The sequence below is a fragment of the Pelodiscus sinensis genome, chromosome 28, assembly GCF_052426305.1.
Source record: "Pelodiscus sinensis isolate ZL-2025 chromosome 28, ASM5242630v1, whole genome shotgun sequence".
NCBI lineage: Eukaryota > Metazoa > Chordata > Testudines > Trionychidae > Pelodiscus > Pelodiscus sinensis.
In genome coordinates, this window is record NC_143079.1 from 1,617,970 (window position 1) to 1,645,410 (window position 27,441).

The window sequence follows — 27,441 nt, forward strand, 5'->3', positions numbered from 1 at the left end:
GGCTTCCCTAGGCATGGAGAAGCAAAGCCACGTGGTCTATTCGGTTTAGGTACCCTACTAGGCTGACAACCTCAAGTATCTGTCTAAAAGCCACGAGACAAATCCTCTGCAGACTCCAGCGGGCACCGATAAGGAAGAGCCCCCTTCTGCGCTCGTGTCTGTAATTCTGCATCTAATAAGGAAAAGCTGCGTCAGGTTAGGGTTATGCAGTTCTCAGTGTGCCTTGGTTGAAGTCTCCGTTTGTCCATGCTAAACTAAAGAGCTCACGTCCTACTTCCCGAAGGAAAGTGCAGAATCTTTCACTGGTCTTAGAGGTAGCTACATGGTTTGCTTCTGCTTTTAAATAGTTCTGTGTTTGTCCAGTGGGCCACGTTCCTTTTACCAGGCTCCTTCTTCAATGATGCAAATGTGTTCATGCCCCACGCTGATGCAGATGAAAGGGCTTTAAGAACGTTTGTTCTGCAAGACATGCCCTAATGCTCAGAACAGGGTAGCCAGAAAACCGTCTTTTCCACACTTTTTATTAAAGACTGCCTGCCATCATATGGGAGACTAATGGTGTCTTCTGTTAGACAAGGAAAGAGAGGGAGGCAGACCTCTGTATTGCAACTTGCTGTACTCAGTGCACAGTTGCCCAGCTTTCTCTCCCCCATGCTTTTTTGTATTTGTCAATAAGCTCTGCAGACAGCACCTTCCCATGCTCTCTGTTCCCTAGGTTACATTTTCTCCATATTCCCTGCATGGCAAACTCATTTCCTTTTCAAGTCAGCCCAGGCGGCTCACCACAGCATGTTTTAAATATTAATTCTGTTTTGACTACACTGGGAACCTCATGTTTGATGCATTTTATAGCACGGAAGTGAGCAGGGTAGCTTGAAGTGTAGCAAACATTCCAGCAGTCTTGATTCTCTGATAATGGTTGTAATAAAATATGTATTGCTAAATAGGAATCAGTATTTGGGAAAATCAATGTGGAATGTATCTCTGGAAAAATGAGACTTCTAGACAGCTAAATCACCGACTTTTGGGGGGGGGGGCAAGGGTCATAAGTCATAAGACTTTGAAGTCTTATTTTCTTTTCCGAAGTAATAAATAAACCAATAAAAAGTCTCTCTAATGGCATCACTTCCCTGTTCTCGGTGCTCAGCTCTCAGCGGAGGTGTGTGTGATCCTGGCAGCATGGCCTTAGAAATCAGACGCTTTGCCTGAGCAGAGGAAGCTTTTCAAGGTATTCAGCAATGGCTGTTGGCATGTCTCAGATTAGAGTCCAGCCCAGTGTCTGCCTACAGAGTTCTGCACACACCTGCCAACTTGATTTTTTCCTCAGCTCCTGCTCTCATAGTCAGCAGGTCCAAGAAAGCTCATACTGTCACCTGACAGACTTTTCTACCTGGTGACAAGCTTCAGAGCTTCGTAATGGTCTTTCCATGAGGAATACAAGAACAGGAACTTGTGTTTTCCCCCTAATGATGTGGTGCATTTGGGTGCTGTTAGCAGCCCTGGTTATGTTTAGCCATATGTGAAATATCACACCAATTTCTCTGGGTCTGTGAGGCCCTTACCTGCCAAAGCAAGTTATCTTTCTGCAAATATGACAGAAGATTTCTGTCACTGTAATTACCTGTATGTTGCAGCAGGTACCTCCAGATCTTGGTGTGTGGTCTTAGCAGGTCTAAGATTCATCATTCTTCCACTTATGACATGGTATAATTAAGGAAAGAAAAGTGTGTGTGTGTGGGGAGAGGGGGGACAAGAGTGAGGAGGGTCCTGTCTCATGCAATGAACAAGGAAAAACACCACGGGAGAGAGAAATTAAAAACACTGTCCTCCCCCCAGGATGCTGACTGTCTTTTCACCCACAGTTGACACTTCTCCTCCTTTCACCGAGCTTTAAAAACCCAGCAGTGTTAGATGCCCAAGTCTTGGCTGGGAATCCAATTGGTTGCTTCAGGGGAGAAAGTGTGGCTGGCAGAGCTACCACCATGATAAGATTTGTGACAGGGGCAGGGCAGAGGGGTACAGGACAGTGGTCAAAGGGAAGTATTTTTGCCCTAGATTGAGTAAATCTCTGTTCCCAGGGTAAACTGACAAGGGCTAATCCAGAAGCAGCAGGAATTTGCCAGAACCAATCAAGGCACTTAGGGCATCTGGAGCCATTTAGGAGGTTCCCAGAATCCAGTGAGTTAGACTAATCAGAACATCTGAGGCTCGTTAAAAACCAGTTGAGACTGGTTCTAAAAGGCTCCCCTTCTGTTTGCCTGGTATGTGAGGAAGGAGCTGAGGCGAGTGTGCTGGAGAGTCTGGGAGGAAAAAGTACAAGCCGGGACCAGGAGGAAGAACTTGCAGTAAGGAAGGTGCTGGGGAAGTGGCCCAAGGATTCATAGGTGTCATGCAGCTGTGACCAGAGACATTGTAGAAACCTGCTATTACAGGGTCCCTGGGCTGGAACCCAGACGAGAGGTTGGGCCTGGGGTCCCCCACACCCCAACTCCTCTTTTTGGGACTAGGAAGAGACTGGCTTTGGTACAAGGGTTTGTTCGACCTTGTAGCACTGGAAGGTGCCACAATGAGTGTGAAGTTTGGTTTTCTTTCTTTTACCCATGCTGGCCAATGATGAGAGCAGCTCAACAGCCAGCCAGCCAGGGTCTGAGCGGAGAGCTGCTGTGAGCCTCTGAGACAAGCAATCCCCCTGAATGCCCAGGACCCACCACGGGTCCGGAGGAGCTTTGCCACGGATTGTTTGGGACACTGATGAGATGCGACGTAGTCTGAAGTCCATTCCTGCAGCACAAGTAAAGTCTCAGTCCCTGCTTCCAGAGGCGGTGCTTCTGCCATATGACGTGCAGATGTGATTTGAGTCGGACCATATTATCTGTGCAAGTGAAAAGTCATTAGTTAATGAGGTGTCTATCCGGCGCGTTGGCATCCTCCCAACTTGCTCGCCATTGATCTTCTGAGTCCTTGTGCCACAAACAAAAAGGTTTTCTGGATCTGAGTCAGTAAGTGATTTAAGTCTTCCTGTGGGGAAATGTCCTTGCAGTACAAATACCATGGAAACCCTGCGAGCCTTGTGTCGTGATGAATTTGAGATGGCTGGATGTGTGCCACTCTGGGAGCCATGGTTGTGATGCTGGTTTTACTGCGTCGTTAAGGAGCCATGTGTCGATGGTAAGATGAGACTTGGCAAGTGATGAGTGGGATCTATTCTGTAGCTAGATGAGGGTGAGCAGTATCCTGTAGGGGAGGGGACACTGGCCCAGTGAAGAGGTGCATGGAGTTTTGTGTCTGCTGCCCAGCTAAGATTGGTGCTAGATCTTCACGTTATCGTAGATAACGGCAACCTTCTTGTAGTCTCTCTTGTTATGTGCTAAGGCACAGTCGATATAGTCAGATGGGCATGCAAATCTGATTGAATTGCAGTGGAGATAGAGGAACCACAACAGGACAAAACTTCACAGATATAACAGGAGTGTGAAGTTGGGAATCTTCCCGCCCAACATATGTGACTATTCAACAATAGTGAATAGAAGCTGCTGCATTAGCTACACTGAGCTCCAGTTTGGCGGCTTTAAACTTCCCCCAGAATGCACCAAGCATAAAGCAAATTGTGTTTTACACCATTCACCAGTTTTGCTTCTCATTTGGCATTTTTCCTCACTAATCTCTCTTGTTCCTTCTGTAATGTAGGTGGTAGCTGCATGGGCAAAAGCCATGCAGAGAGATTGGCACATTTTTGAAAGGGTTTTTATGGGGAATTTAGTTATGAGTTCTGCTTATTGCTAGCACTGCACTGAAAACTGTAAAGCAAAATCCTTTCACTTGGAAGCTGGTCCAGGCTTTGAAAGGTCTATGTGTCACTGAGTGAGTTGTCTTTTCCTTTGCTATCGCCTATAGAAACCTTTTGACTGGATAAAGTGAGCTGAGAATTGAATGTAAAGACTTTACCTTGTCAGCATTTATAACCTTAACTTCTGTGTATTTCTGTACAATGACAAAACTAGCTGCCTATACATCTCACTTGGTAGGAGAGCAGGCTTAGATTCAGAAAAGAAAATGAGATTTCCATAAAGAATACAACCAGGCAGAAGGTCTCTCTAGCCCAGCGTTACTAATTCCGTATTTATTTCATCTTGGAGGGAATAGGCTGCATGGGGACAATAGTTTCCCAGTATGAATGCTTAGCACAGTTCTGGGAAATTATTCAGCCCTGCCCCTAAAGTCTGCAAGAAGAGCTTCAGCTGAGGTCTTGCAAAAGCTACACGAGTCCCGGACAGGGTAATGGGATATTGCATTTTAAAGGCAAATACAGCAGTGGTTCCCTAGGATAAAATGCAGTGATTTGTGTTGGTTGGTCTCTAGACTTTGGAGTAGAGAGGGCTATTCAGAGATGTCCTCGCTGGAAAACTTTCCTATATCTCCAGAGCATCATAAATCAATAGCGATGAGACACAGATAGATCTTGAAAAATTCTGGCAGAGTTGGATTTGTTGTATGTCCTCAGTCCATAATTTTGCTTTATGCAGTCTCAGTACTTTTGATTCCTGCTGTCACTTTTACTTAGAGTGTTCCTGTGGACTGTTTTAATGCACTTTATGCAGAACGACATTAATGACTTTATTTATTAATATTTAATCTGCAGGATTTAGGAGTGTATTCAATTTTACATGACTACATGTCAGGTTCCATGAAAGGGAACCCTGATGTGGGGGTGATAGTGCACAGGTAAACACATGAGCAGACAGAGCGTTCATCGTGACATTCTTCCTAATTCTGACTCCTCACTCCTCACCTGTATTACCTATAGAAACCATTTTACCTCCCCCAAATCCCATCTGTTCCAACTGTCTTGGCCAGTCCTGTAAGGTTCCGTGCTGATGCGCCGACTGCTTGTGCTCTCTGCAGAGAATCAGGTCAGGAAAATTTTGAAAACTGGTTTGTGTCTTTGTCAATTTGCAATTTGTAGTGTGATGGGGTGCAGTCACAGAAAACCACCTTGGATTGTTCCCCGTAGTGCTGAGCATGCCACTGACACCTGCCTTCTTGCTCTCTGGGGTTCCCCACCATCCTTCCTTGCTGCCCCAGCCAAGGCACAGAGTTCGGATTATCACTCCCCAGAAGAGCAATGCAGACACTCAACCACTGCAGCACTGGGAGGAGGCAGTTCTAGGGAACAGCACCCAGGAAACCAACCCCCAAAAGGGATGAAAACCCCCGATAAATCCATCTTTCTCTGTGTAAAAGTTTTGCACAAAAAAGGCTCATGAGGATGTTCACCCTCTTTATCATTGAAAGAAAGATAGGGAATTCATCTACCGATTTGACGTTGTTACCATGGGCTTGAACAAAGACATTAACTGGTTGGCTCATTGCAAAGCCAATTTCTCCTCCCTTTCACATCTGCATTTCCACATCAAAAGCTCTGTACGGGACACACCCAGCCCACTTAATTAGTCCCATTAACACACGTCCTACAATTGACAGGTGGTACTTCTGCTGTTATATATCTCTTGGCTTCTGTTATTTCCACTCCAATTCATCTGATGAAGTGGGGTTTTACCCATGAAAGCTCATGATTTGATATATTTTGGTTAGTCTCTAAGGTGCCATAGGACTATTTGTATCATAAAGCATCGTCCTTTTGGCAGTGTTTGTAATCATGGGTCAGCCCTGAAGTTCCTACATTAACCATTGTTCTTTACACTCTATTTAAAACTGATTCCATTTTATAGACCATCCAGAGCTAATTTTATCTTTGTTGTATTCCTGCAATTTCACACACTAATATTTTTAACATGAAAGTCAGTCTGGAAACACATTTCGGTTCAGAGATTTTGCAGCTTCTCTCTTGCTTGCAGGAATTGTATTGTTCTCGCTTAGCTTAATGGATGCTGTCACAAAAAAGGCCTCAGATGCTGAATCCCATGAGCAATGCATTTTGCACCGTATTGTCTTCTAGTCAAGCAAAGAAAGGGTTAATTATCTCAGAGTGTGTGTATACCACCAGACTTTGGTTCATTATGGAAATACAATCAAGAGACCAAATCATCAGTATAGGTCAGAGATATTGCTTTAACCCAATGAGAGTGTAGGACAGGAAATTGGTCTCTGGTAGAGTCATCTCACACAGAAGGGGTACTCCCACAGTTAGAAACCTAAAGCACCTGTTTACTGGTAAAATATACAGTGCATGTCAACCGATACTAGAGTTAACCAGTCTGCTTTCTGCTTTGTTTTGCTGATACCATGATGTATCCATTATCGCTTTATTCTGAATTCCTGCACTCCAGGTACCAGGTGTGCGAAGTAGGGATGTTAATGGTCAACCTAAACCAGTGAGGCTTACCAGTTATGGTTAACTGGTGGCAGCTGGAGCAGACCCCTGCCCATCATGGGCAGATGGCAGCTTCAGCCCCACAGGGCTTACTGTGGACAAGGATGCTCCATCCTGGCCGGAGCTACCCCCACCGGGGGGGGGGGGGGGACCAATCCAGCCTGGCCACAGTGGGCGGGGCCTGAAGTGGCCCCCTCAGGCCCCCCACTTTTAATTGGTTAACTAGTTAAATGGGATTTTACATCCCTAGTGTTAAGGCACTTTTTGATCCTGTGCAATGGTAGAAAACTCATGTCTTGTCCTCTTCCTTAGGGACATTCCAGTACCGGCCTGTGAGAATAGCTCCCCACCTGTTGCTATGAGCGAACCTGACGACTTTCCTGTCTGCTTAAGCCAAAGTTCATTTCAGTTAATGCCAGGGGTCACAGGATACTCAGCGTAAGAGAACAGGGTTGTAGTAAAAGTACAGGCCAGCTTACGCCACATAATTGGTATAGGCTTTGTGCTTAATGCAGACTAATGCATTTAAGGTGCAGAGAATACATTTTATTGATATGCTATATAATGTATTAGCCAGCATGCATATTGGTCAAGAGGCTAAAATGGACTCCCTGTAAGTTGTTGGCTAGAGGTGCCTGGGGAACAGATAAAAGATGCAAAAGTGCTACTAATAAGCTAGCTCTGGGCCAGATCCTCACCTGATGCAAAGTGTGGTAATTCCACTGATTTTGTCTGCACCCATGTCATTATTGGGACACTATTTAAATGGAGCTAATATATGCCATCTGGGGATTTGGCTCACTATGCATAGCTGATTGGGAGAAATGTGGTGTTTCTGAACTGGTTACATTGATATTTTTTATCCTTATTGCTTATGAGCCTTTCCCTTAACAACAGTTTAACATTCTGTGGAAATCCAGCATGGTGCCTTATGTTGCTTTCAGAATGTGACTTCTGATTTTCATCTCCAATGCCAGCTAGCAAAGAACCTTTTATAGAGCACCCAGGTGCTGACCTAACTACACAGCTAGTGCATTTCGCTTGACTAAGAGGAGAATATGGCCTGGAAGCTCACTCAACATTGATGGGTCTGTTGTTAAATTCCTGTTTTGCTAACCAAAGGTTTCCTCATACAAATCTGGCTACAAGCTTTTTATGAGTGGCATGAAATTAAAATAGATGAAAATAAACAAAACCTGCAGCCTGTTTTAAAATCAGGTTCAAGTGTTCTGCTTTGGAGAGAGAAAAGCAGCAGTGTCTCCAAGTAACGCAAGACTTATGACTTTATCCACAGGGGCTTTGTCATTGCATTTCATTATCAGTGCAAATAACTGATATGAAACATGCTTTCAGTATTTGGGTCGGTGCGGTCTGTGTGAACAGTTTCTACTGGATTTTATATGCCATATTCTTGCAATATTATCATTAATGAAGATAATCTGAATAGCCTGAAGAGACTCGGGAATAGCCATGGTGAATCTGGGACAAGCTACGGATGTATAATTGAATTCACCAGGACATTAAGGCAACTTAAGTGGTGCATATGTTCTGGTCTGGCCCTTCGAGGGTGAATTTCACCCTTTTTTGTTCCACGTACTGGTTTAGAAAGTTTTACTATGAAGTGTCTTCCCTTTGACTTCACCCAAGAGCATCTGATTGGTAGTATGCTTGGCCCTCCTGAGCACTCTTTCACCTGCTGTGCAATGGAATCTGTTTTCCGTCACAATCAGTATGTTGATTGCAACCTTTCCCCTTCCTTCCAAAGAAATGTTTCTCCCTAGCTTTGCATAAACAGCACTCTCCTGGCATTATTGCCCTCTGATTTTGAAAGCAGCAGAAAACTCTTCAGGAGCACCTGAAAATCATAGGGAGTAGCTGGATTTATGTGCACAAACAGCTTGAACGTGGAATGCATCAGGCTCACAGGAAGTCTTACTCATTACTTCAAGAGCAGAGCAGTAATGTATTGCAGTCCAGGATGCCCTTCCAAAACACTTCCAAGTGTAGAACTTAGACTCAGCATGAGGGTTGGCAGGTGGAAGAACAAATTTGAAAGCGTGTGTGAGATTTGTCTTTATGGAACTAGACTGCAGAATAACTCAAACCGTATCCTTTCCAGCATGACGGCCTATATCACTGACAAGTACTTGGGAGGCTTCTACAGGAGGATGAATTATGTGATGACATGGCACAGAATTTTTATGTGTAAAAATGGTGGTTGCATTGCACAAAGGTAACTGCACCTCAAGACAGCCGTGCTGAATGACTGTCTTAAATTAAACAATTACATGCATGCAAGTGAACACACTAAATAACAAAGAGTAATGGAACTTGGAATCATTGCTACTGTGTACATCAAGCTCAATGCACATTGTGTGGCAAAAGTCTTGGTTGGATTCAGTTTGAAATTAAGGGTTTTTCAAAAACATTAGACTTGCTCTACAGTGAATATTTCTGCACAGTAAACTTCTCATTATGAGAGGCATTGTCATTATGAAAACAGACTGAAAGATTAGACTAAATTGACATACTATGAGGAGCACCAGAATGGGCCCCTGGTAAAGTATATACCCTGAAAGGGGTTTGTGACTGCACACGAGGCTGTGTGACTTGGCCAGAGGGCTGAACAGCTAGCTGCATGGGTTTTTGAAAGACTGAGAGTGCAGGCACAAGCATGTGACCAGAGGAGAGCACTCGCGGGAGGTGAGTGCCTCACCATCACAAGGAGTTCCAGATATTTTTCCCAGGACACTATATCTACTAGCAATGGCTCTTACAGTCGCTGATGAAAATGCAAGTAGGCGGAGGCCTCTAAATGGTATTTAAGAAGGGAGAATCTTTACATCAGTCTCACTCTGTGGTAACCTTTGCCATTTCTAGTAAATACACTGGCTTGATTAAAAACAAATCCAGCATTTTGGAAAACAGACCTGTTCGCGAGCATACCAGTCATTATCTGGTCCGCCTGTTTGGCATGTTGCTGCTCCTGAGATGGAGAATTGCACTAAAAAGTTGAGCATTTAACACATCTGATTGTGTCTGGTAAGGTCTTAGCAGGATCCCTGTGAGGGTGCAAGCTGGCCCTACCTGTCCAGTGTCATTGTTTTCTTGACTTAAGTAACCATTTAGGCCAGTGATGGGCAAGTAACTCTCCACGTGAGTGGCCTCCTTCATCTCAGGGGGCCGCAAGATTGTCATCACAAAGATAGTCTCCTGGGATAGGACAGTTTTGCTCACGGCACTTGCGTACCTAGAATTTGTGGGGTGTTCTGATTGGACGCAGGGGGAGTGCACAGGTCTCACAGTCCATGTTGTGTGTAACCAGCACACATCTCACTGCATGTGCCCTTTGTGTGTGTGTCACTTTAGTAAAGCTGGTAAGAAAAAACCCACAGAACAGTGAGAGCCAGGACAGGGGGCTGTAAACAAACTTTATGAGACTGTGGGGAAATTTGGCCACCTCCATGATAAGTGGGCATCCAACTACTAAAATCATGCCGGGCCATGGATGGTGCCGGTCCAGAGAGTGCAGGACTAGGGATGTTCAATCTGTATAATTAAATTCCTACATGATTCTGATATTGCCTCATCCACAGTTGTAATTCATGTGCTAGAGAGGGTGTGATCTCTCTTGACTCCATATGATCAAAGATGCATTTAAAAAAGAATAAGCAGCAGGGTGTGTATTATCACACATGCCCCTTGAAGGACACAAATGCACATCAGACAAAAAAGGAGCTTGAACAGCATGCGAGGTAATGTGCTGAGAGCAGACAACCCAGAAGCGTACCACACGCACTGCTGCCAGCTAAGCCATTCACTCTTCTCCAGTCCCTCAGGTGTATTTGAGAATATCTGTGAAAAATAAACAGTGTCACAGACTCATCATGCTAATGTAGACTTCAAACGAGTAAAGTTACAAATAGTATTGCAAAATTAGGTGCCACAAGATGGCTGAAGACTCTAGTAAGAAGATAGGGGATATGATTGGTCCAAGTAAATAGTCAGCTAGAGCAGAAAACTCCAAAACCTGTAATTAATCCTGGGTGAGATATGGAGGAGGAGAGATTAGTAGAGAACAATTCAAATACCCTATTGAAGTAACCAGCATACGGGAGGACTTAAAGTTGCAAACATCAGAAGGTCCTTACTAACTTGTGTACAGTAGTCTTGTTAATTTTTAAGCTGGCTATTCACTCACAGGAGATGTCTACTCTTGTGTGTAATGCACATGTTTAAAAAAAAACAGGCCTAGCGTAATATAGGAGATGCTTTTCCTTCCACGCGGAAATGTTTTACAGTGACTAAGTTCTTGGTAAAGGCAGCTTCCAGGCAGACTTGAATAGGGGTAGCAGAAGCAGAGTCATTTTGGTGGCTCCTGAGGGATTGCTCGGGGTCTGAAGGTGCTGCTTAGCAATTGCCATATTGGACCATTCATCTAGTTCTCAGCTAGTCCCTGTAAACGGTCTACATGTGAGCAAGGGAGTGATTTGGGCTGTCCCATAAGCAGTGTCACGTTGCTTCTCTTGCTCACTTTCAGTCGAGGGCCTGTGCTACATTAGACATTTGCCACACAATGCCTACAGGCAATTACCCTCTGTTTCAGGATAGGAGTATTTCTCTTTTCTCACTTTTGCTTGGTTCACTTGTTGGATTTCTGAAAAGATTTGTGCAGAGAAATCTGATTAGACATCGATTGGATCTTGCCAGTTACTTTCAGAACTCCAGCTAGTCAGCCTCAAACGAGACAATCAGAAAATGAGGGACTGGAGAAGAGTGAATGGCTTAGCCGGCAGCAGTGCGTGTGTGGTACGCTTCTGGGTTGTCTGCTCTCAGCACATTACCTCGCATGCTGACTGAGCCAGTGCTCTTCACAGCGACTTTTACGAAGTGTTCTGACACTGCAGGAGTCACTAGAAAATAAATACGGACCTCTGGATACACGTATGCTCTTCTGACCTTGAAACTCGCTTTTTCTCCAGTGCTGAGGACATAGAGATTTACAATTGCTGAACATGCCCCAGATTAATGCTGTTATGTGGGCTGGAAAAGCTTGGATTTGTTAACACTGCAAAAGCCAGCAAGTTCCTTTTGCAATTTAAATGACCAGGGGGCTTGCAGTTCAGTGAGCAGTGTTCCTTTTCTGTGCCTTTCCATTTTTGAACCAGACTGCACTAGAAGGAACACTTGACTTTTCTATCCCTTAGCAGCCAAATATGATTTCCTGGATCCCGGTGCAGAAGAAGCAGTTTAAATAGTCGAATGGAATTCCTTATAATGTTAACTCCTTTAAATGTCCTAGCAGGGACTCACTGTCTTTGAGAGATTTCTTGCCTCAGTTGCCATTCTCTGTTTCACCAGTTTTCACACTTAGGATGCGTTTACACAGCAGCGTTATTTCAGAATAACAATGTGAGCGTCTACACAGCAATGCCCTTATTCCAAAATAAATTTGAAATAATTGATGTCTTGTTCCGACTTCTGTACACCTCATTCCACGAGGAATAACGCCTCTTCCAAAAAAGCTATTTCGGAATAGCGGTAGTGTGGACGTGCCTCTGCTGCTATTTCGAAATACTTTGAATGGCCCTCCGGAAGAGCTAATTACACCCTAGTGCCTCCTGGGGCTGTAAATCGAGGTAGCACCTCCATGTCAGGGAAGCCTGCCTTGGACTAATTTCGAGGCTTCCCTGTAGTGTAGACACGCTGTTTTGAAATAAGCTATTTTGGAGAATTCCAGAATAGCTCACTTTGAAATAAGTGTGCAGTGTAGAAGAAGTACCCTTAGATGGTTTGGGGTGATATTATCAAAAGGTGGCATGCTGGTTTTAGGGTTGTAGCAATAAGGAAAGAGGTGGCTTGAGTTATACTTGGTGAAAAACTGTATCATTGTCACGTTGACAACCAGTGCTAACCTCAGAACTTCGAAAGACTCCAGAGTGATCTTGTTCCCAGTGAAGACAACCATTTACTTCTGTGAAAGACAACAGCAGGGTGGTGGTGTGGATTGTGTACCCACGAGCTGTCGGGACTCTGATTCATGCTATGAGTGGGCTCTTTGTGAGTGATAGGGGATTCAAATTTGTAAACTGCAAAGGAAAGCTCTAAGGGTATGTCTACACTACAAAGTTAATTCAAACTAACGGACGTTAGTTCGAATTAACTTTGATAGGCGCTACACTAGCGCTCCGTTCGAACTTAATTGGAACTAGCGGAGCGCTTAGTTCGAACTAGGAAAACCTCATTTTACGAGGACTAACGCCTAGTTCGAATTATCTAGTTCGAATTAAGGGCTGTGTAGCCCCTTAATTTGAACTAGTGGGAGGCTAGCCTTCCCCAGCTTTCCCTGGTGGCCACTCTGGGCACCACCAGAGAAACTCGTCTGCCCCCCTCCCGGCCCCGGAGCCCTTAAAGGGGCATGGGCTGGCTACGGTGCCCGTGCCAGGTGCAAGCCTGCCAACACCCAGCCAGCAGACCCTGCACCTGGCACGGCTTGAGCCAGCCACCCGCTGCCCCCCAGCCCTCCCCCTCTTCCCGGGACCAGGCTGACGGCTCCCGGGAGCCTGCCCGGGTCCGCAAGAGGCGGGCGCCCACCTGGTCTAGTGCTGAGATCGTGGACCTCATCCACGACCTCCGCACTAGGCACAGGAAAGTGGCTGTCTAGGGCAGGAGAGCTGCCAGCCTGGCCACCCAGGAGCAGGTTGGCATGAAAATCAAGGTGGTCCACTGAGACCCCCGACCCTGAGCCGTGAGCTTACAATGGCCGTACTGGGTCAGACCAAAGGTCCATCTAGCCCAGTAGCCTGTCTGCCGACAGCAGCCAACCCTAGGGACCCTGGAGGGGATGGACCAAAACAATGACCAAGCCATTTGTCTTGTGCCATCCATCTCCAGCCTTCCACAAACAGAGGCCAGGGACACCACTCCTACCCCCTGGCTAATACCATTCCATGGACCCAACCTCCATGACTTGATCTCACTTCTCTTTAAACTCTGTTATAGTTGTAGCCTTCACAGCCTCCTGCAGCAAGGAGTTCCACAGGTTGACTATTTGCTTTGTGAAGAAGAACTTTCTGTTATTAGTTTGAACCCTGCTACCCATTCATTTCATCTGGTGTCCTCTAGTCCTTCTATTATGGGAACTAATGAAGAACTTTTCTTTATGCACCTTCTCCACACCACTCATGCTTTTATAGACCTCTATCATATCCCCCCTCAGTCTCCTCTTTTCTAAGCTGAAAAGTCCCAGTCTCTTTAGCCTCTCTTCATATGGGACCTGTTCCAAACCCCTGATCATTTTAGTTGCCCTCCCCTCTCCCACCCTCTCTCTTCCCCTCTCCCACCTCCTTTTCCCAGTCTCCCCGAGTCTTGTTCAATAAAGAGAGTTTCTATTTTTGAACACACGTGTCCTTTATTTTGTACATCAGGAAGGGGGGGCTAGGAAGGGGTAAGTGGAAGGAGGTGAGGGAGAAATGGGGTACGAGCCCCCGATGGGGAGGACTGGGGTGGCTCTGTGGGCTTTTCGGGGTGGAGGCTCTCCTGAAGCCCCTTGATTGACCCCCCCCCTCTGGATGGCAGCCTGCGGCAAGTGCAGCCGGGCTGATGGCCGAGTGCTGTGATGTGCCGAGTGTGGGCACTCAGGGCACTCCAAGCCAGGATTGCTTTGCAAGCGGGGAACCCCTGAGAACTGTCTGTCCGGGGTGGGGGTCGGGTCCCTTTAAGCACAGCCCTCGGCTAGCCTGAGGCAGCAGCTCCATGCTCTAAGTCCTAATCTGATGCCCTGCCGGCACTGCTTCTGGCCATCCTTAACCTCGCTTCAGGGTCCACTCAGTGTGGACATGCTAGTTCGAATTAGCAAAACGCTAATTCGAACTAATTTTAAAGTCTAGATGCACTAGTTCAAATTAGCTTAGTTCAAATTAACTAATTCAAACTAAGTTAGTTCGAATTAGTGCTGTTGTGTAGACATACCCTTAGACTTACAACATGAAAAAAGAGCACACTTCTTAATTATGCAGTTTGCCACATGACGTTTTTAATGTCATTCTGAATGGCTTTCACATTGTGAATTGTTTGATTTTGTTTATACACTAAGATATGTGCACAAGTATACACCGCTGATAGGAATATGCACATCAATATTATCTTTCAACAATCGAATGCTCGAGCAGGAGGAAAATGTGACATCCCAGTTGCCAATCTCTACATCGGATGAAATGACACTCAGTAAATTCAGAATGCCTTAGGACTTTGGGAACTTCGGCATGCTAGCTTGCTGATGTGTAGGGCAGGATTCTGCTCTTAATCATGCTCTATAAGTTTGACACGGGAGTCTTCCTTCTGGGAGAAAAGCTTTTTGTGTCCCCAGTTAAGAGCTGTAATTGCTGGCCGTGCTTCTACCTACTCAAGTAATTACGATTCACTGTTACTGTATGCTGTTAAATTAGCAAGAGCCTTAAAACCTCATTAGCTTAAAACCTCAGCCTTAAAACCTCATTACCTTAATTTAAAGGGTTACCAACTTCCTATCACTGAAGTCCTAATCGCTGACTAAAAGTTTAAAGCCTTGGTTCATTGAAAGCGCAGTTTGCAAAAAAAGGTTTGGAGGAGCATTTGGTGTCAGTAGAGAAAATTCAGTCTTATTTTCCCCCATCACTGTGCTGGTCTCTGTGCCTCCATATGCAGTGATGTGGGGATATAGAAATTAATAACTCTGGATGGAGTGCTGAGCTATAGATGCAAAGATTGCTTGGTCTTTGCTGTTGAGCAGGAAGCAAACTCTGAGAAATAGGAGCATCCATCCATTCATAGGTTTGCAGTTTCTGTTCTGCTCCGGACAGCGTCACAATTCTTTTTGCATTGAAAAGAGTTGCTGAATCCTTTCTATGCTATATAGGTCATTTGGCAGTGCCAGTGTCATCTGAGTGTTTTTAAAAATGCCATTAACTTCAAATGAAATATCCTTCAAACATTTTGTAAAGAAGATCTTAACATGATACGTGATAATTTTATATAGACAGAAATAAGAAAAGCTACCCGAGAAAAATGGCAAAACATTAGGTATAAGAGATTACCCATAGCAGAAACTTTTAACTTTTGAAATTCAGGATAGAAAGTTGAATCAGTAAAATCCTCTCTTACCTTGATGTGTGATCCACTTGGGAGCAAACATTTCCTTATTTCTCAGAATTAATTAATAGAACCATAGAGCTGGAAGAGACCTCAGGAGGTCAAGTCCAGCCCACTGCCCCAGACAGGTCCAATCCCGGTAAACCTCATCCCACGAGGAATAACGGGGCTGCCGACAAAGGGCTTTGATGTCAGCAGGGGAGTGTCCAGACTAGCGCGCTGAGCGGACAAAAAGTTGATCAGCTGTTTGTCGGCTCAGCGCGGCAGCCATGTAAATTTAAATGAAGCCGCGATCATTTAAATCGCGGCTTCATTTGACTTTGCCTATGTGTCTAATCTCCATGCCTCTGACGACAGAGGCATGTAGTCTAGACACAGCCTTATTGCTAACATGCCTGTAGAAACCTTTCTTGTTACCCTTCACATCCCTTGCTAGCTGCAATTCCAATTGCGCTTTTGCCTTCCTGATAACTCCCCTGCATTCTCGAGCAATATATTTATACTCCTCCCTAGTCATCAGTCCAAGTTTCCACTTTTTGTAAGCTTCCTTTTTGTATTTAAGTTCATCAAGGATGTCCCCAGTAAGCCAATCTGGTCGCCTCCCATATTTGCTTTTCTTGCTGTGCATCAGGATGGTTTCTTCCTATGCCTTTAATAAGGCTTCTTTAAAATACTGCCAGCTCTCCTGGACTCCTTTCCCCTTCATTTAAGCATCCCAGGGAATCCTGCCCATCAGTTCTCTGAGGGAGTCAAAGTCTGCTCTTCTGAAGTTCAGGGTCTATATTTTGCTACACTCCTTTCTTCCTTTGGTCAGGACCCTGAAATCTACCATCTCATGATCACCGCTTCCCAGGTTGTCACCCACCTCTACTTCCCCTACTAGTTCCTCCCTGTTTGTGAGCCACAGGTCAAGCTGCACATGGCCCCTGGTCGGTTCCTGCAGCACTTGTACCAAGAAGTTATCCCCAGCATTCTCCAAAAACTTCAGTCAGAATCAATCTGATTCTGTGGGGAACGTTTTATTCCCACTGTTTTTCCTATCCTTGAATAAAATCTAAAGCCAACCCTGCCAATTTCATACCTCACATGCCATGTCCAGTTTCATGCCAGGGTTGAAATTAGAGATCATTCAAGAATTTGACATTTGAATTTATATTTTAGTACAAATTGAAAAATGGGCCTGTTTTGCCAGATAATAGCCATGTTTTGTGACTATTTTTGCTCAAAAATCCACCCATTTCCAAGTGAAAACTGTCCCTTTTTGAGTGAAAAGCAAAATAAGAAATTATAAAAGAGTTTTATTTGAATGTGGTAACCATTTCACCAAATTTTCCAAAATTAAACTTAATGGGGCAAGAAGTTGGGCATGACCAAGTTTAGAAGCCCATAGGAAATAGTCATTTGTTCAGTAAATTTTGTTAAATTTTGGAATACTTCAGTTCTCGTTTATTGCTATTTCTTGGTTTCTAATCTGGAATAATACACTCAATTGCATATATGTATATGAGATGTCAGCATCATGCTTAGATACTGCAGTGATTAGAAGCCATTCACACAAAATTACAAATACTGGAGAAAATCTGAGCATTGTTATGAACATGAAATTGAGAAAAATGGTTTTTTAAATTACTACTGGTGTTTTTATAGGATTCACTGTAGACAGAGGAAAAAGCCATCCATAATTATATATTAACCATAAGTAGATCCAATTTAAGGATGCCATATATTACATATTCTGACTGAGGCTATGTCTAGATTGCAGGCTTCTTTCGGAAAAAGCTTTTCTGGAAGTGATCTTCTGGAAAAACTTTTTTTGAAAGAGAGCATCCACACAGCAAAAGCGCATCCAAAAAGCGATCTGCTTTTTTGAAAGATAGTGTCCACATTGATTGGACCCTATCTCACATTTAAGCTGTGATTATTATGGATAGAGTGGCCACCAGGGCACCTGTGCTTTTTTCTGGAGACCTCTTCTTTGGAAAAAAAAAACAAACCCCTCTTCCCTGTCCACACATGCCTTTTTTTGAAAGAGCTCTTTCAGAAAAAGGCGTCTTCCTCGTAGAAAGAGGTTTACCACTGTCAAAAAAACCCCTGCGTTCTTTCGACTTTCTGTCAAAAGAATGCAATTGCAGTGTGGATGTAAGTGTAGTTTTTCTGGAAAAATGGCATTTTTTTCTGGAAAAACTCTGCAGTGTAGACATATGCTGAATTACTGCACTTTTTTTTTTTTTTTTTTTTTTTACCTTTTAATAGTTTTAAATATTTGAAGAGCATACTTGTATATCTGTGTCTGTGGGGAAAATACTGTGGGAAGTCAAGTGAAACTATTATGTGGTACATTAAAACAGTGCTCACACAGTTCAGCATTCCATCCCTAAAATCCCACAACTATGGGATTTCTAAGCAGAGCTCTTCAACTAAACTTCAAATGTTCTATTTTCTTGTTCGAAGAACAGAAGTGAATTTCTGCAGTATTGGCAGTTTACTGGGACACTGGTAGGAAACGGCTGTAAACCTGACCAAAGCCAAATGAGCGGTACCGTGAAGTGACGAGCGCTTTCTTGCCAGCTCCTGTGTGAGAGATTTACAGACCGGCTTTGGCTCTGCTGACCCCTTTTGCATAGCAAGCTGCTGAGCGTGACCCTTCCTTGTACATGAAAAATGAAGGGAGGTAATTCCATTGAATGGGGGAGGGGACCAGGACTGGCAGCCCTGCTGTGGAACCACCTTGCGACCCCTTGAGGAGCCCCCCCCCCCACTTGAGAGCACCTGCGTGGCCCCATGTCCTGCAGCTGCTTTGCTTGTAGGGTAGGAACAATGTTTTGGCTGATGGTGCACAAGTGGGAGCAGGATCCAGCCTAGTCTCTGAGCTAAGCAGCCTGCACACCTGCGTCAGACTGGGCTCCTTGCACAGGGAGCTGAGCTTTGCACAGGGCTTTGCACAGGGAGCTGAGCTTTGCACAGGGCTTTGCACAGGGAGCTGAGCTGATACTCAATAACTATTCAGCGCAGCCCCAGGCTTTAAGGGAAAAGCACCTCAGCGCTTGAATCTCTGCGTCCCGGGCTCCTGTGCCCAGTCCCCCTCCTGGCTGCAAGGGTGGACAGTAGCCAGGTCCCAGAGAGAGTGAAGGAATCTGTCTGCTTCCCTGCCCCTTTAGAGTGGGGGAGCTCAGAGGAGGCCAGGTCAGGCCATAGCCAATTAGGCCAGTAAAAGGGCTGCCAGTCCCCACCTGAGCCTCTGGCTGGCTATCCTGAGCTGTGCTCACAGCCAGTGTTCCCTCTAATTTTTTCCATCCCTGTGCAGAATACATTTTGTTATGCACTCCAACGCATATGCAAATGTGCACCACCAGTAAAAACGAAACCTAGCTGTGGGCACTCTGCTGCTCAGCTGTGTGCCTGGGTGGCCGCCCTAGTGCTCAGTGTACCAGGAACGGTGCTCACAGTCCTACTCCGCCTTTCATGGGAACAGGGTCGAGCCTGGGTTTTGTAGCATTCTGTGGCGCTGCAGCAAGGTCCTGCTTCCTTCCCGCTCTCTTTTCTCTCGGCCTGGGACTGTGCCCTGTTCTGTTGCCAGCTCTGCCCAACGCTGTACCTAACCCTTCCGGCGGGACAGCTGAGAAACGCTGCACCATCACTGATCGGGCAGAGCAGCAGAGCTCTCAGCTTGTAGTCAAGCGTTTAAGGCTGGACCCAGGAGGATTTAATTATTGGCTGCCAACTTCAAACAGTTCCAAACTTCAGACATGTAAATATCTGTGTTCTGGATGGGTTCATTCGTTACTGTAGCAACGTGATAGTTCTCCCTTGTATCCTCAAAGGGCCTGTCCTCAGTGGCGGCATAGGCAGTAAGCCTTTAAACCAGGGCTACTCAACACGTGGCCCATGGATTGCGTGCGGCCCGTTGGTTTGCGGCCCGTAGTGTGGTTTGGGTTTACGCGGGGCTCACCACGCAGCCCACGGGTGGGCGCGAAAACAAAAAAAGTCATCAATAGAATGGTCTTCTGAGATGCATTTTAGTAGTGAAATTCCTGGCCTGTCAGTGCTCATTGAAAGGGCTTTCATTTGGGTAACTATTGCATTTTATTAATATCAGCAGGGCTGATTTAAATGGGGCCTGCGTGTTGTGTAGTCTTGCCTTAATTTTGTATTCATGCCCGTCAGCGTGAAATAAGATATTTGTATAGACATTTGCATACATATGCAACCACACTGAAGTTGCAGCCCTTGGCATGTGCTGTGAGTATCATTGTGACCCCCGGGATGTCCAAAGCTGAGTAACCCTGCTCTGAACAAACCCTGGACTGTAATTTAGCCAACTCTTTTTGTCTGCAACCCACATCGACTCCAGTAGTTGCAACTGAATTGCCACCCTTGCAGGCTACTGCCCACTCACGTCCATTTGCACTTTCCAGGGATGCCATTCCTACCAGGAATATTCACAAAGAGGGACAACACAAGGCAGCCCAGTTTCATCCGTGGGGATGTGCCCCCAATGGTGAGAAGCTGCAGGAATGTTCTCATTGGGCTGAGAGATGTTGTTTAGGAATCAGAGCACGGCATGGACTCGGGTTCCGCCCTGGTTTTCTCCAGCCAGAGACATGTTCTGTGACAAGCCACACAACCCCTCTGCCTCTTAGGCCAGGTCCATACTAGACCTGGAAGGTTGATGTAAGGTCCACAGCAGGAGGTTGATGGGAGCAAATACTCCCGTTGGCTTTCCTTACTTCTTGCGAGGGGTAGGAGTACTGGTGCCAACCACGGGTGCCTCAGTGTTCGATTTAGTGGGTCCCTCTAAACCCACTAAATCGAACGCCGGAAAATCAGTCTCCAGCACAGCAAGTGGAGATGTGGCCTTAGCTTATCCAGGTGTAAAAGGGGTGTACCAAAGGGTGTTCCGAGGCCTGGGTCATGTTTGTTGAAGTCTTTGAAAGTTTCCGGTGCAAGATATTATAGAAGGGCCGAGCGCTGTTGTCGCTATGCTTATCCTGTAACAACCTTTTGATTTCTGCCATGAGAAAATCATGAGCCAAGTGAACCCCCCACTTCCTGACCCAGATCACTCAGTTATGAAAACCAAACAAGACCAAAAATTGAGATCTCCATTGTCAGTCACCTGCAGATCTGAGGAAACTTCTCCAACCATATTGCTTTATTCCATGGCTGGAGAAAATCATTAATGAATGTTTGGGATGAAAATCTGTCCTGCAAGATGAGATAAGAACATTAGTATGTAAATAACTACTTGATCAGTTGTGCACTGAGCAGCCTACTAGCTCCTCCGGAGAAGGGAGGAGCACTTCAAGACCCACACAGTCTGAATACATGTGGTTTGGAATACAATGCACAGTTTCTCCATACTGCTGCAAATAAAAAACTATGCAGGGCACTTTGGAAAGACAATAGGCAATATGTTATCCTAAGAAAGTAGAGTTTATCACCACCTCTCTGCTTACCAGTGCCGGCTGGCTTCAAAGGGCCTATTTTTCCAGGGCAAGGGCAGTGTTTATTTCTGTGTATTGCACAGCAGTGAGCACACTGTCAGCATTAAATAATAATTCTTGGCCACAGAGCTTTCTACCCGGCTAAATAAATAAATTCACTTTCAGTGCAGTTACTCTGTCGTCCTGCAATCCCAGAATGACTCTGGTTTTCAAGCTTTATTCCTACTCGTTATTTATTTTCCTTAATAGCTCTGAAAACTTACGTGGTCCTTATGAGGCTGTGAGCTCATTAATTGTGGAAGAGAACTTGAAACAATATTGACTGGGAAGGACAGTGTTGGAAGAGAGTCTGTAGCCCCGTCACTCACAATATCAAGATGCTATTACAGAATTCAGTGTCTGTGCCAGCCTTACAACTGTTGCAAGTTTTCACAATAAAGTAACCTTTTATGGGGCACTGTAACAGGCGTCATTCACTTCCTGCAAGCGCCCCCCTCTGGTTGAGTGAGTGTGCTTGCACTCCCTCAGTCCATCAGCTGAAAGTTTCTTTGGCAACTCAGCCGTCCGGCCGAGTCACACACCCTGTGTGTGAATTGCAAACCCCTTCAGGGTACACACCTAACGGGTCCATCTCGGTGCCCTCGATCAGTGTCCCTCTTAGCCTGTTCCCCACCTGGAGAGAGCGGTACCTCCAGGGATTCCCCTCCTAGAGACAGCTTCCTCCTCCTTACTGCCTTATCTCCGTCTCAACATAGTCCACAACAGCTCTTCATACGGAACTCTCCATGGTTCTGCCACTCTCTCAGCCAGCCAGCCACCTCTGGATTTTGTTCCTTCAGGGCTCCAGAAACACTGACTGCAGCTCTGGTTTGCAGCTCCTCTTATAGGTCTTACTGGCCCCTGATTGGCCACTTCCTCTGCATCCAGGCTAATCTCCTTGGAGGACTTCGCTATGGCTTTCTGGGACAGGGTGTGTCACTTTGGGGCCCACTGCACCCCATCATAGGTACATAGATCGGCCTCCCTGACCCTGCCTCTCTGTGTTTATATTTTACCTTGGTTGGCAGATTACTTACTGTCAGACATGTCTTCAGAAATACGTTGCAGTAAAATGTAACCGTTCAGCACGTCTCTTATCTCCTTTCTCCTCTTTGCAGTGCACTGTGCATCACAACATTTATGAAATTGTGCAAACTCACAGCAGCATGCACATGTACTCTTTGAATAAATACATTCATCTTGTCTATGCTGAGCATCTGAGACCTCACTCAGAGGAATTTTATGTGCCCAAATTGCAATTTAGCCCCATTTGAACAGCCAGGCCACATGTTGATTTCCTGGATTGTAGTTAGTTCTTTAGCTCAGACACTTGCACATGAAGATGCAGAGAAATTCTCTTTGCAATTTTGCTCATAAATCTTTGCATTGCCTATTTGTGTAAATGTGTATGCATCTGTTTAATAGCCTGTTCCCTGCCCTGCAGTCTACGCCTGGGGGTAGAAATGTGCATTAGGTAAACAGTGCAGTTTAAACTAAGCACTTGCCTTGTAGAGAAACAGCTTTGTTACAGGAGGAAATACAGACCATCCGGAGAGCATGTCTTTTAAATAGATGAGTGGTTAGTCCAGCATGTACAGCAAGGCACATTGACGTGCATGATCTCCTCTTGCCTTTACTGTTCATCTAACTGATCTAATGCACATGCAGAACGTCTCCTGTCGTTTACATCATGAAGAAATGCTAATGTTTGACTTAAGAAACCCCGTGTAAGTGTAGCAATTGAATCAACAATGCAATGGACAGCAAGAGGCATCAGTGAGGGTTATTTTTTTAAGTACACGCTACATGAAAACATTTACACTGGTTAGCCCATTGAGCAGTTATTTCTTGTTCGGTGGTATTTGGCCAGTAGCCAGAGTAACACCTGTATAAACAGCTCTTTGTCTATTGTTGTGTAACCCCCGTTTTCCTTCATGGGTTACTGGGGAGCAGGTCACACTCACATGTGTGCCTGGGCGCCTGATGTTTTTAACACAAAAGGAGATCCTGAGTACCCCAGCGGTGATGGTCTGTGGTTGGGGATTCCCTGTCCACCCCCTTGCTGCAGTCCCTTGCTCCCTAAGAATACACAGTGGCGGTGCCTCCACACAATGGTGTGCTTTGGGAGCCTCCAGGAATAAAATTATTCCAGCAGTAATCTGGATCTAACCCCAGGACAACACTTACAACTAATACATATCTAATTGATTACATAGAATGAACACACCTTTACTTAACAACTTAAAGAAACAGGGTTTAACAGGATAACAGTGAATAAAATCAATTGACAAAGTACACAGAAATAATCGGAACTTATCTCTCTGGCATTTGCACTGCCCCCATTTATCCCACCCCAGAGTGTGCACTCCTCTGGAGTAGGGTCCCAGACTTGCTTGCATGGACGTGCTTGGAGGTCTGCAGCTGGAGTGGAGACAGCACCGTGCAGGTCCTGTGTGTGTTAGTCCAAGCTGAGCATCCAGCTGCAAAATCCCTCTGCCCCTGGAGCCGGCTCCACCAAATGCCAGCAGCTCTGGTTCACTGGGCTGGTCGCTCTGCCTCCCTTTGGACCCGGAGTTAGTCTGGATCTCTGAGGTCTGTCCCAGGCAGCACTTTCCCAAAGAACCAAGTTACTTACAATTTCCTCCTGTGTGCAGGTATATGTAGCCCTTCTAAGCCACAGGCACAGTCAGAGTCTCTCCCCTCTAGGGACATCAACAGTCCCTGAAGTAGCCTGCTAGATCCAAGCCCTGCAGGCTCTCAAACCCAGGCTGTAGCTGCAACACAACAACTCCTGGATTGGACAAAGACTCCTCCACAGCAGCCTGGCTCCTCCGTCCCAAAATGGAGAGTCCCTCTCCCAACATACTCAGACAAGCCCCGCTTCCTCCTTTTACCTCAAGGGTTCATGGGAGTTGTAGTCTTTAGGGCTAGATTGCAGCATACAGGATCCTCCCAAAAAAATTCAGAGGCTCCTTTAGTAAGGAGACTACATTTGGAACAATGAAGAGGAAAGCAAAAGCGTGTGAGGAGTTGCTTTGTGAGCAAGAGTAGAACATCATCATCAAGAGCCTTAGACAGATATTGCAACCAACTACGAATGTGTCAGGCATCTTAGCACATAGCTCTGGTTTTGATAGGCCACCCCCAATGTGGATCCACTAGTCAAGTGATCAGTGCAGCCCATTTGGGGTTGGTTTCCTACAGGCACCCCATGAATCTGGTCAGTTACATGACAGCTGGTCCCTTTGGAAAATCTGTCCCTGACTGTATGTATTGAGCTCTTCTGAGCATTTTGTCTATCACTCTAATTATGAGGAGTCACACAGAACTGTGCTAACTACCAAACAGAAGGAGCGAATGAGAGAGGGGCAGAATTGCTCATCACCACTGGTTCATGGGGCTAAATCATGGGAAGGAGCTGACCTGTCTACTAATAACAGTAATACAGACAGGAGCCTCATATTTACTCAGATCACTCTGCCCCATGGGCTGCAGTGACGATTTCCCTTCTGGCTGAGACCCCACTGATGCTTCCATTGCTGGATGTTGGGTAAGAACCTGAGCTGGTGTGGAGGGAATTGTGGTGTTGGGGAGAAGTTGGACTTGGTTAGAGAGATGTAGGGCTGGAGTGTGTTCTAACGAATGAGAATTCTGTTGGATTGTTTAAAATCATCCTTCTTATTTTCAACCAGCTTCTCTTTAGGGTGATTTTCATCTTTGCTTGTATTATCCAGCTGCCATGTGGATTCAAACCAGGGTAGGGTAGGCCACAGAGCAAGCAGGATGATCTCAGAGGTCTAAAAGAAGATGGATTCTTGTCTCCCTCTATCCCGTGTTCTCTCTGGCTTCATCTGCATTAGGAAGCATTTAGCAATTCAAAGATCAGGCCAAATGGAGCCATTCACAGAAATGTGATGACAGAGCCATGTATAGAATGGGGATGGCAGGGCAATGGGCATGAGAACAGACAGGGAAAGGAGAATAGCAAATTGCAACCAGGCAACAGCCCCAGCCCTGGTCCTTCAAATCACCGCTGGAATTCCAGGCGCTGCCGAGGCAGCCTGAGGAAGCTAGCACCAGCTCCTCCCCTTCTGCCCGAGACCCCGCCCCGTCTGGGGCACAGAGCCCCCTCTGCCTTGCCCCGTGGCCCAGCAAGCCTGTCGGCCCCACCGACTGCCACTGAAAAAACTCCTGAATAAACCCTTAGTTCAGTGTTTGCTGTAACTCCCACGTTAGGACCCGCAGATGCACAGCTGGTTCCTAATAAGGGTTGGTTTATGTGTTGGTAACATAGTGCAACTAACCATGCTGGGTTTTGTTCACAGGTCTGAAGCGGAGTTACACTTGTAACATCTGTAATGTCACCTTAAACTCAATAGAACAGTATCACGCTCATCTGAAGGGTTCCAAACATCAGACCAAGTGAGTACCCTTCCTGTTAGCGCTTGTCTGTCTATGGGTGATGAGAGATGTAGATACAAGAAAAACCTTAGGCACTCCCATAATGCCTTTCATCCCCATATCCCTAAGAGATTTACAAGCATAGACAAAGATATTGGTAGGTTCCTGTAGAGAGAGGCAGAGCTGAATATAGATCAGCCTGACTGTGTTCTTTGAACCTGACATGCAATGTTGGTTCTTTGTTTACCTGTCCCTCTAGAGCACGGTTTCCCAAAGTCTGCTTCATACAGCCCGGGGGCTCCATGTCATGGGTCCAGTGGTTCTGTGAGAAAATATTAATGGTAGTTGTACAACCCTGTTATTTTTTTACTAATTTTCTGATAGTTTTCTTGAGAAAAAATGTATAAGAAATATACAAGAAATAAAATACAAGAATATAAGAATAAGAAATAAGAATTCCAAAACGTTGTCTACTTATTTGCGTACCTATTGAATTGAAAAATCATGATATTTTAAAGGCTTCACCAAATTTTCAGGACCCCTAAGGGGCTCCACGGCTGAAAAAGATTGGGAAATACTGCTCTGGAGCTTGGTTGTGGCAAAGCATTCTGGGTATCACTCCCGGGCCTGGAAGTCTGATGAGAACAGGCTTTCTCACAAGTTTTGAACGTGTCCTGTGTCAGAAAGGCCACAAATACTTTAGGAAGAGATGGTATATTTGGCACTTATGCATCTCAGCTCAGCTAAAACCCGTGTGCAGAAATGTGAGAACATTAGACAAGGAATGAAATTAGCTGAAAATATGCACACACCAGCCAGTGAATCCCTACTTCACTACTACTGGGCTTTCTACTTCAATCTCTGCTTTCACTAAGATTTTATTAGTGGTGATGTCTTTGAGCTAGCTCACCAGATGCAGGGTAACCTGATGCATTCTCATGGTGGAACCCAGATACAAATCTGCTTTCAGCTCATCGTGGTTCTAGGAAACCGTCTATGATGCCGGACACTTGAACTGATTTTGTGCATTTCGGTTCTGATCAGAGGATTGTGATAATCCTGCCGGGTAAGCTGGGTGTGAGGAATTTGTGTAACGATGGTTGTTTGGAGGTTAGCAAACACCAACATTTAAAAGGAATGGAATACTCCCTTTGACTTCCTCTACTCAACAACTTCCAGCTCTTCCTGCAATGCCCATGTGAAGTCATACTTCTGTAGAAAATCCCTCTTTCCTTCGTTTATGTCTGTCAGATGATCCACTGTTGGCCTATGACTTGCCTTATATATATTTATCTCATCTCGTTTAGACTGTAAGGGCGTGTCTGCACTAGGACGCTATTTTGAAATAACTAAAATCGATTTAATAACTCACAAAATAACAGAATTGAAATAGCATGTCCTCACTTTGGGGAAGCCTTGAAATCAGTCTGAGGCAGGCTCAGTTAATGTGGATGCGCTACCTCGACTTAGAGCCCCAGGAAGCACTGGGGGGAGTAATGAATTTGAATTACTCTGGGTAGTCGTTATTTCGAAATAGCAGCACCGGAGTGTCCACACGACTGCTATTTCCAAATTAGTGTTATTCCTCGAGAGAAGCAGGCATACAGATTTTGAAATAAGCGGCCCATTATTTCAAAATAATGAGCTTGGTAGTGTGGATGCTCCTCTTATTAATTCGACCGAAGAGGGGTTATTTTGAAATAAGGTCCTAGTGCAAACCAAGGCCACACTCCTTGGGAGGGAAAGTTTCTACGTGTTAATTTCTGTTCTCTAAAGCGCTGTGTAAATTCACAGCACAGCTTGAGTGTATTATACTCCTAACTTTCACTTATAATTTACCTGGTCTGCATTTTGCCGTGCACAGCCTGTACTTTGATGTATAAAGAATATTAGACACAGACTAGACCAGCGTAAGTGTCCTTCTGAATAAATATGTGCTCTCTCCTTAACCAAGTAGCATCTGTGTCTTCAGAGTGACGGGGGGGAAAGGCCAACAAGAAAATGAATAAATAATGCAAAGGAAAGGTTCTAATGCCAGGCAGTTCTGTAATATTCAGAGGACACAGAGTTCAGATGCTATGCCCAGCGGATGCAGGA

The 27,441-nt window shown here is 45.3% G+C and overlaps 1 protein-coding gene across 4 annotated transcripts in view; it reads left to right on the plus strand.

The window, feature by feature from the left end:
• ZMAT4 (zinc finger matrin-type 4) overlaps positions 1-27,441 on the plus strand; it is a 200,875-nt gene that overhangs the window by 160,671 nt on the left and 12,763 nt on the right. For all 4 annotated transcript variants that reach the window (XM_089773817.1, XM_089773815.1, XM_089773816.1 and 1 more), the window contains one exon: positions 25,269-25,365. In XM_089773817.1, coding sequence (XP_089629943.1) covers positions 25,269-25,365 — 97 coding nt within the window. The remainder of the gene's footprint in view (positions 1-25,268; positions 25,366-27,441) is intronic.